This window comes from Elephantulus edwardii, unplaced genomic scaffold (assembly GCF_000299155.1).
Source record: "Elephantulus edwardii isolate Elephantulus edwardi_28Jun2011 unplaced genomic scaffold, EleEdw1.0 scaffold00292, whole genome shotgun sequence".
In the NCBI taxonomy this organism is placed as follows: domain Eukaryota; kingdom Metazoa; phylum Chordata; class Mammalia; order Macroscelidea; family Macroscelididae; genus Elephantulus; species Elephantulus edwardii.
Window position 1 is genome coordinate 1367434 of NW_006400042.1, and position 10781 is coordinate 1378214.

At 42.8% G+C, this 10781-nt stretch overlaps 1 protein-coding gene across 1 annotated transcript in view; it reads right to left on the minus strand.

Moving 5' to 3' along the window:
* Positions 1 to 3226, minus strand: part of NOL8 (nucleolar protein 8) — a 51799-nt gene extending 48573 nt beyond the window's left edge. Inside the window, exons 1-2 of the mRNA XM_006900736.1 lie at positions 3097 to 3226; positions 2446 to 2508 (exon numbers count right to left, since the gene is read on the minus strand). Of these exons, the coding sequence (XP_006900798.1) occupies positions 2446 to 2508; positions 3097 to 3217 (184 nt within the window). The 5' untranslated portion in view covers positions 3218 to 3226. The remainder of the gene's footprint in view (positions 1 to 2445; positions 2509 to 3096) is intronic.
* Positions 3227 to 10781: the final 7555 nt, after the last annotated feature.

A 10781-nucleotide genomic window follows, 5' to 3' on the forward strand; every position in this document is an offset into this window, starting at 1 on the left:
GGGGAGAGGGGTGCAACAATGAATGAATGGAATTCCAAAATCTCTGTAGATGTTCATTGAAATGAAAAATAATGAAATTTTTTAAAAAAATTCCCAAACTTCTATCCATTCCCCCTTAAAATACCATTAAATAAATAAGTAATACATAATTATATGGAGAGGGAGATTTGGTAATCTAGTGGTAAGAAGCTGTACTGCAATCTCAAAGTCACGCTGTTTGAGTCTACCTACCACCTTTTCTGCAGGAGAAAGATAGACAATCTCCTCCTGTGAGATTAATTGCCTCTGAATAGTTGCAGGAGGGTCAAGTATGCCTGGGTTCTGACTTAATGATATACAACAACAACAATAATTGTATGGAGAAGGGATGTCATTCTGTAACACAAGTTTTCTGATTTTACATCACATACTGTTCTCTTGTTTTGTTTAGACAACTGCTTCTTAGTCTATGTATAGGTTTCACCTGAGCAAAATTTTTTCTGAATTCCCATTCTCAATATTAGTCATTTGATTAACACAGTCAAATGTTTTTTTGCATAACAATAAAACACTCTTTTGGAAAAAGTAAAAAAAAAAAAAATCATTCCCTAAATTCCAGTCACAAGTACTGTCCTTCTCACCTCCCCGTTTGTGTTTGTCTTGCTCGTCTGCCTATATATTTACTTGCACTAATGTTTAATATTATTATGGTAATTGAGTAATAGTTGAGTAATAGTGTTTACTTTTGATGATTCTTTTGGACTATTTTATAACTTCTAGATACTATACTATGTTCAAATATGTTATCTGAGTTAATCCTTAGAGTAATATAATGAGATAATTACTATCATTACCATCATTTATCAGACAAAATTTAACTTTCTACATGTCACAGCAGAGATAGGTTTCCATCCATAACTCTGTATTTGATGAATTTCCTAATCAGAGCAATTAAACAAAGCAACTTTTTGGTAAATGAAATTCTCACAGGTTGATGGTGCCAGAGCCACAGCACAGCAAGATGGAGGATAGAGAAGAGAAAAAAGGAGAGCATTCTGGACCTGTTCAAGCACATCGACAAGATCACCAGGGTGAAATGTCAAGGAGGACATGAAGCTAGTGGAATCCTGAAAGTATTCAACCTCGTTCTCAACCTTGTGCTGGACATCACCATTGAATACCCGATATCCCAAACTATCAGAGGATATGAGGCATTTTGGGTGGTAGTGTACCATGGTATTCCACCTATTGCAGGAGGTCATCCTCAACCCCTTGATCCAGCAGCAAGAATCCTAGCGCGGGGGGGGGGGGAGGGAAGGGGGAACTCAACAATGGAGGCTACTCTCAACCCTTTCATGGAGAAGCAGGATGCCTAGGGGGAGATAGTAGGCAAATGTCCGTCCCTTCTCATGGAGGACATTCCTGATCTCTTCATCCAGTAGCAGGACATCAAGAGGGGCCCCCCATCCCCTGGGAGGACATCTCCAACTCCTTCATCCAGGAGCAGGATGCCAAGAGGGGTACAGTGGGGACATGCCGCCGGCCCCCGCCCCCATGGAGGACAGCCCCACCCCTTCATCCAGAAGCAGGATGCCTAGGCGGGCACAGTGAGGACACCCCCCTTCCACAATCGAGGACATCTCCAACGCCCTCATCCAGAAGCAGGATGCCAGGAGGGAACAGTGGGGCATGCCCCCCCACCCCCATGGATAACATCCCTAGCCCCTTCCTCCAGCAGCAGCACACTTGGAGGGCCACATGGTGAGAACTCCCTCCCTCCTCTACTGGTCCACCAGACAGAGCCCTTTTTCTTTTTGCATATTTTTTCTGTTTTGTTAAAAAAACTGCAAAACACACATATAAAAAAAAAAGGTTGATGGTGATTCTCCTTCTCCTTTAAACTTTTCCTACATCCTTTGCCTTTCTTTAATTTAAAGTCATTCATTGTTGCACATTGTCCTCCCTCCCTCAGTCCACTTTGCAATGTACTTCTTTTTTTTTCTTATTCCATATTGTTGTTATACATAATCGTATATTGCTTTCAAACAGTTCTTTCTTGCATCTGTTTCAATGCAGTGTTCATTATCTGTCCACTCTATTCCTGTTCTCTTCTCAGGCCCCCATGTCAGTCCTGTTTTATAACTGTGGTATTATTCAGTATTTGTCTGTCTTCAGCAGAATTTTGCTTGCATGTGAAATCAATGACACTGTTCTGTAGTTTCCACACTCAGTTGGGTCACCTTTCTTTGGAATGGGAACAAATATAGATCTCTTCCAGTCAGTTGGCCAAGTGGTTCACTTGTTGTAGTGTGTCTGAATAACTTGAGAGTGTCTGTTAAAGTATACATTCAGAACCTAAATTATTAGAAGTTATACCATGACTGTTATTTTGGTTAGATGCCATCAAGTCAATTACAATTCACAATGATAAGAACTGGAAAAGTAAAGAAAACATAAAAATCTCACATTTGTTCAGGTCCGCTTCTGCCACCCTGATGTTGATGTATGCAAAGATTTTCTGTGGGTTTCCTAAAAAGAAGATAAATTTATTTACATTCTGAATCAGAATGCAATGCAAAATTTAAGCTTCTAAATAAAACGTAAAATGCTCATGGAAATGTATAATTTCAAAGACAAAATCTTATTTATCTTTACCAGTTATTAAGACTCTATTTTTCTTAGCATGATTATCAGTACATTCTAAATAGAAATTAGGAAAAAATGTCAAATTAGTCACTTAAGGAAGCATCTTGATTATAAATTAGTGCTAGTGTACGCAGAATGATAATAAGCCAGTGTTAGCATGTCAGCTCTGAACACTATTAAAGAATCACATATGTAAAAAATTCCAAAAGAACAAAACAAAAAAAATCACACATGTTGGAATTTTGATTTTTTTTCTGATTTCAATAGCATAAATCTGGGAAAGTTCCACATCATAACCAGGAGCAGATATGTGGGGGCGCAAGAATGGTATTAAGGGTGCAAAATATCCTGTAATCAAGTAAAGAGCACTTTCAGTTTCAGGGCTAATAATCATGTACATAATTTCTTTATTTTGCATTAAGTATTTGATGTAGTTGAGACTGTCTTTATCCAATGAAGATGTAAACTCACCTTGCTCATCTTTGCGTGTGATTATCTCCACATCAGAAACTTCTCCAAATCTGCTGAACTGATTTTGCAGATCAGCCTGGGAAATGGCCTTAGTAAGCCCGCCCACAAAAAGTCGCTTCATTTCTCTGTCAGCTTTTGTGAGTTCTTGTGAAGAAAACATTTTTCTTTAGGCTGTGAAGGAGAGAAAGGAAAAGAAAAAAGAATCTCTTTACACATAGATATACAAGTGCAGGTAAGTATTACCCTCCAATAATCACATTGCTATATTATTGTATTTCTGCATTCATTACTTATTATATTGCTAAATATTTTTCTTGTGTACATTTTAAAAAAACACTTAGGGAAATAATATGGAGCACATGATATACCAGGGGGCAAAAAGCAGACCTTCTCACAGAGAAGTAAACAAAAACTGCAATTAACACTATCATGTCCCAATACAAGTGTCTTCATGTAATGCGTCAGCATAAAGAGCAGTAACAACTATAGCTGTTAAAAATGTGTATACTACATGCCACCCTACACCCTGTATACATCCTCTCATTTAAAGTACACATCCACATACTCATGTTCCATTTTCAGATAAGCAAACCGGGGATCAGAGATTATAAATCTTTTTTAATGCCACAGAGAAAATAAGTGGTAGAGCGAGGATTATAATCCAGTCCTAATTTCAGAAGCCAGCACTCTTAACAGTATACATTGTTCTTGTGTTGTCTCGAGTTAGAACTGTATACTGCACTACACCATATTAAAAGGAAATGAAGCTGTCCTATGGCTCAAAATTAGGAAAGGAGTGCATCATGGATATGTCCTATCTTCATACCTTTTCAGTCTATATGCAGAACAGATCATCCAGGAGGATGGACTTTATGAGGAGGAATATTAAGATAGGAAGAAGACTCATCAACAATCTGTGTTATGCAGATGATACAACTTTACTTGCTGAAACTGAGGAGGACCCGAAGCGTTTGCTGCAGAAATTCCAGGACTGCAGTCTTAAATATGGATTGAAGCTCAACATCAAGAAGACAAAGATTCTTACCATAGGGCTAACTGGCATGATAGATGATACCATGATAGAGGGAGAATTGTTTGAGACTGTTAAAAATTTCAACCTGTTTGTCTCTGTTAAGTCTGGGCAAAGGGAGCCAAAGAGAAGAATGAAGCATTCAGAACTCAACTGCTGATGGCCTTGCCTGTTGCTGAAAGGAAGAGCAAATGGTGTTGCCAAGCTAGCAGGTGGCTCTTAAATAAGAGTGGAATGTGTTTATAAAAATCCTCCCCAGTAAGTTCACAGTGTGACTTCCCATTCTGCATCTCCAGGATGAGGAACTCACCCAGAAGCTCTCCCGTTCCCCCCTTTAATAAAGCTGCATTAAGCTTTCTTTCGTTCTCTCTGATTTCTTCTTTAAGTTGGCTAGCTTAACAGTTTCCACTATCAACACTCCTGGCACCAGCCGTCAGGAAATCAAAAGACAAACTGCACTGGGAAAATTTTATGTCAGGGACCTCTCCAGAGTACTGAGAAGATGATGTCAGTCTAGAAACTAAGGCACGTCTATCCGGGCCATGGTCTTCGCAATTACTTGTTGTGTGTCAGAGAACTATGACTAAGGATGAGAGAAAATAAAAAAAAAAAAGAAAAAAAAAAAGGATGAGAGAAAAATCGTTGCCTTTAAGTTGTGGTGCTTGAGAAGAGTCTTCAACATACCCTGGACATCCAAGAAAACAGCCAAGTCTGTACGGTAGACAATGAAACCAAGTCTCTCTTTACAGGCTAGGATTTTGAAGCTCCTTCTCACATATTTCGGGCACATGGCCAGGAGGGACCAATCCTTGAAGAAGGACATCATGCTCGGAAGGGTGGAAGGATGGAGCATGAGAGGAAGTCCCTAGATGAGACGGATTGATACTACTGGGGCAACGGCGGTAGGTGAGTGTAGTCAGTGAGACTGGCTCAGGACAGGGCAGGCGTCATAGCTGTTGTCACTATTAGTCAGACAATATATATTTTTTTTCAGAATGAGGTCTGATATGAGCTCTCTCACCCCATTCAGAACCAGACATTCAATCACTGTGCACCTGGTCTTCCGTGGTTGCTGACACAGTTGTGTCCAGCCCGACTAAACGAATGCCATCAAGCCCAGAGGCTAAGGCTTCCCGACAGCCGCCTCCCCATTCTCAATTTACCTGATGCTGCACCCTTCTTTCAAGAAGTACTGAAGAGAACAGAGCCCAAAAGCCCACTCCTGAGCACGGCACAACACCTCACCAGGTCTTCTCCGCGCACGCGACTTCCCCGGCTCTAAACTGTTCACGTGACCCTACCGGCGCGTTCCCTTTCTTTTCCTCCCACATCTCGTGCCTGCGCCAGAAGGTTCCGCTTACTTTTCTATCCCGCGCTCTCACCCACCGTCTGAGTCACTGCAAGCCTCGCCCCTTTTCTAGAGGAGTTTATCATAAGGACTATCGCAGTAACTAACTGAAGAGCTGGAGCTCTGGACCGGCGCCTCCTGTTGACGTCATTTCTGTTCCCGCCAAGGCGCTGTCCCCTCGGGTGCGTTGCGAGTTCCCCTGAAGGAACTGAGAGGTGAGGTTACGCTCTGGTCCTCAGTGCCGGGCCTTCTTAGGTATATCCGAGCCCAGGTGCATAGTGCGTCTACGGCCGAGTGCCACTGTCCGATCGCCACTGTGTGATAGCTGAGTGCGCATTCCTACCTTGCCTTCCTAGTCCCCCAGACTAGCTTGGGACGTGGTCCGCGAGGCGAGCGGGAACTGGGAAGCCGCGCCTCTCTGGGGTCAGATCGCGATGGCAGCCAGGTGGGCCGACTGAGGGCCGTTTGCGCACACTGTTACCAGTGGTTCACGGCGTCCTGGCGGGGAGCCGGAGCCAAGTACAAGCCCTCCGCGCCTCCTGCTTCTCCTGGCAGCCCTCGCGCAGCCTTTGTCCTAGATAAAGTAAGCTAGATAAAGCCTGGAGGGCGCTGCGCAGCCAAGGGCGGTGGGCGGGGATATCCTCACAGTCGGTCCTCCAGCACCCAGCTCAGTCTCCGAGCTAAATGGGGCATCCCAAAAGATGGACGTGTTGCAGGCACTCAGTCACTCCATCTCATGCAGGGTCTTACCCTTTGTCAGTGGCCATCTACTTTCCCAAGCAAGTGTTTCTCCAGGGGCCAAGCCCTTCAGATGACATGTCCAGTCCAACGGATGTTAGACAGGTCTTGGTTTCTAGGGAGCATTCAGCTGCACTTCTCCCAAAAAGCTATTTAACTTTGAATGACATAATCCAAAGGTTATCAGTTCTTATTCTTTAACATTTTCCATTGAAAATGCCATTTTATTTGTTATGTACCATCAAGTCGAAGCTGACTCATAACTGACCCTCCAGTGAGTTTTCAGAAGCAGTAAATCCCACACGGAGGAGATTGCCTATCTTTTTTCCATAGGAACAGCTGGTGGGTTGGAACTGTTTACCTTTGTATTGGTAGCTCAACTCCTTACAAAAAAGCCAGCAGAGCTCCCTGAAAATTCTATGGCTGAGGTAAATACCTTAACTGAACCAAGGCCTGGGGACCTGGAAGTCTCCCTCCACTCTAGAAGTCAGCTGGCTGACTGGTGGTCGTCTTCATGGTGGTTTCTTCTTGATGGCAGTCAGGCAAGGGAAGTTTCTGGGGTTCTTTTTGTTGTGTGATACTTTTCTTTTCCCTCCCTCAAAAAGTGAGTGGCCCTTGAACCTTAGACTAAGGGTAAGGGTGGAGCCCTGCTCAAGGGTGTGGATTTAAAATCCTGTAGGATTTTAAAATATATTAATTTTAGAAGAATGTTCTTTAAAAGACACAACAATCATTTGTCTATTTGCTGTACTGAACAGCTTGGAGTTGCTGTGATGCTGAACACTCTCCCATAGTCATGTCAAATACCATAATGGTTACTCATTATGTACAATGGTTGGTTGAGCTTCCACATTGATTCATGTTGGGAAGCAGGAGTGGCATCCACTTCCTAAACTAGGTGCCTCTGGAAACTCTGCAGATTCTCTCATAATTGTATTAATCTTAGAACAGAGTTCAGGTCTTTTGTGCAAAGCTTACTCTGAGTCTTATTTGACTTGACAACACTTAACCACTGCTAAATGAGACTAGTGCTGTTTTATCTGGAGGAACATTCTTCCACATTGCACATCACTCTTTGTCAATGTGCTATATGAGATAACTTGGGTTTTGCTATGATGCTAAACCTTGTGCCATGGGGATATAAAATACCAGAATGGTTTCCCATTGTGGACACTGTTTGGTGGAGCTCCTAGTTGTAAACCGATTTGGAAGCAGGAGTGGCATCCACTTCCTAAACCACATACCTCTGGAAACTCTGAACTTGGAGAAACAATGGTAGCTATGGGAACACATTTTATTCATAGTGTTGCTATGAGTTGACCTCAACTTGATGACAATCAGCAAAAACAAGGTAAATACATAAGATGTGTGTGATCTAGACCTTGGTCTTCACAATTACTTGCTGTGCATCAGAGAGCTGGACAGTGAATAAGGATGACAGAAGAACCAGTGCCTTTGAGTTGTGTTGAAGAAGAGCATTCAGCATATACCATGGTCTGCCAAAAGAACAAACAAGTTGGTCCTGCATAGGGTGAAACCAAGTTTCTCCTTGGAGGCAAGGATTTTGAAGCTCCGTCTCATATTCTTAGGGCATGCTGCAAAGAGGAACTGGTCCTTGGACAAGGACATCATGCTTGGAAGGGTAGAGGGGTGGTGAAGTTGAACAAGAGTCTGGATGAAATGGATTGACACAGTGACTGGAGTAATTGGGGCAGGTGTGCCAGAGAAAGTGAGATTGGCTCAGGATAGGGCAGGGTTCAGGGGTGAGGATTGACTTGGATGCATAGGGTTGCTATGAATTGCAGATGACTTGAGGTAATATAACAACAACAAGCTAAGTATTTTAGTCATCAAAATGACATTATCAAGGGTGATGATTTCTGACGAGGTTTTGGGATCTCTTTGAGTAAGAACTAGAAAGTTCTGACTCAACTGTGAAATTATGATAAGTTGTTGTTGTTATGTGCCGTCGAGTCGTTTCCAACTCATAGCGACCCTATGCACAACGGCCCTAAACCCTGCTCTATACTGCACCAACCGCACCGCCTCTGACACACCCGTCCCGATTACCCCAGTCACCAAATCAATCCATCTCATAGAGGGTCTTCCCCTCCTGCGCTGTCCCTCCACCCTCCCAAGCATGATGTCCCTCTCCAAGGACCCATCCCTCCTGGCAACATGTCCAAAGTATGTCAGAAGAAGCCCCAAAATCCTTGCCTCCAAGGAGTAGCTTGGTTTAATCCTCTCCAAGATGAATCTGTTTGTTTCCCTGGCAGTCCATGGTACATTCAGTACCCTTCTCCAGCACCACAGCTCAAAAGCATCCACTCTCCTGTCCTCCCTAGTCATTGTCCAACTCCCTGACGCATAACAAGTGATTGCAAATACCATGGCCTGTATCAGGTGCACCTTAGTCTCTAGAGTGACACTGTTGCTCCTGAGCACCTTAGAGAGGTCCCTAACAGCAGACTTTCCCATCGCGATACGCTTTTTGATTTCCTGACTGCTGGTGCCAAGAGTGTTGACTGTGGAGCCGAGCAAACTGAAGCTGTGAACACTCTCAATCTCTTCGTCATCCATCCTGACGCTGCCAGTTGGTCCAGTGGCGAGAATCTTTGTCTTCTTGACATTGAGCTTCAGTCCATACTGAAGGCTGCAGTCCTTGACCCTTCGCAGCAAGTGCATGAGGTCCTCCTCAGTTTCAGCAAGCAGGGTTGTGTCATCTGCATAACACAGATTGTTAATAGATCTTCCACCAATCCTGATGCCACAATTCTCCTCATAGAGCCCAGCCTCTCGGATAATCTGCTCTGTATACATGTTTAAAAGGTATGGAGACAGGATGCATCCCTGGTGTACACCCTTCCCAATTTTGAACCATGCAGTCTTACCCTGCTTTGTTCTGACTACTGCCTCTTGGTCCAAGTATAGGTTTCGTATTAGCACAATTAAATGTTCTGGGATTCCCATTCTTCTCAGAGTCAGCCACAGTTTGTTATGATCCACACAGTCAAATGCCTTTGCATAATCAATGAAACACAGATAGATATTCTTCTGGTATTCTCTGCTTTCAGCCAAGATCCGTCTAACATCAGCAACAATATCCCTAGTACCACGACCCCTTCTAAACCCAGCCTGGACTTCCGGCAGTTCTCTGCTGATGTGCTGTTCTAATCGTTTTTGGATAATCTTCAGTAGAATCTTGCTTGCATGTGAAATCAATGACACTGTTCTGTAGTTTCCACACTCAGTTGGGTCACCTTTCTTTGGAATGGGAACAAATATAGATCTCTTCCAGTCAGTTGGCCAAGTGGTCGTTCTCCAGATTTCTTGGCACAACTTGGTGAGCACATCCAGGGCAACATCGGTTATCTGAAATACTTTAATTGGTATACCATCTATTCCTGGGGCCTTATTCCTGCCTTGAAGGAATTATGATAAGACATAACCAAAAAAAGACACTAAGCCATTGCAAGTGAAAGGAACATGTTGCAGAACGAGGGTCCCAAAGAATGAAATAATTTTTTATAATTATTAATAATGAGATAGACTACTTGGAATGATCTAGAACAGAGAGTGTGAAAAACAGGGGGCCAACAGTTCCCATGACTGAAGGCCTCAAGCCATGCTTCTCTGAGTGTTTATTTAGAATCATAAGGAAGGTAAACAAAGTAAAATCACAAGGAAGTACAAAACAAAAACAAAGGATAATGGTGAAGTCTTTTACAGATAAGGCCAAGTTCCTCTTTATGCTAATCTCAAGAGGGAGGGATTCATTTGACACAAACTAAGAACAATGTTGACTCCTAGGGAACGCCCCAGTGCCACAAGGTGACCTTCAGCTTGTATTAAGCTTCCGTCATTTCCCAATACAGCATTTGGTCTACTATTATTAAATTTGACAGTCGGCTTCCCTCATTTCCCCCTCTTTTGTTTAAATAATAATTTTGAGATCGAGATGAGCATAATTTCTCTTCTTCAGGATTCATTCTTCCTTGTCTCTTAATCCTTTATATATAATCAAACAAATATAAGAAAGCAGATATGAGAAAGCAAAATAAGTTCACAAAAATACTAACAATAAAGCAGCATTCCCTGAGGATCAGCTTCCATTGTCATGTTGCCATAGTCCCCATCAAAACCAGTTCTGATTAATCTCCTTTGTCCATGCGTCCTTCGCCATTCCCTGTCACTCCTCCCTGAGAGAGATTTCACCCTGATTCATAAGGAAAATGGGGCGGCGGACTCTCTTAGCTACTTCCTGCTGAAAAGGGACGCTGTAGGTTTCAGGGTGAAGATCTTCTCTCGCTACTCTGAAGGGCCCTTTGGCAATAGAAACACGTATACTTTTGAGGAGATTGTTTGGAATTTAGATGCACTGTTATCAATTGTGCTTAGGGATACACGTTTATATCCTTGAAGATCCATGATGATCCATCATGGAACTGCTGCAGTATAGTAGACACAAATTTAACTAAAAAGTACATGAGTCAACAGTGAAAAGCAATAATATTCCAATTAGAGATTCTAACAATGACACAAATCAAGTTACAGAGGGAAGATAATCCT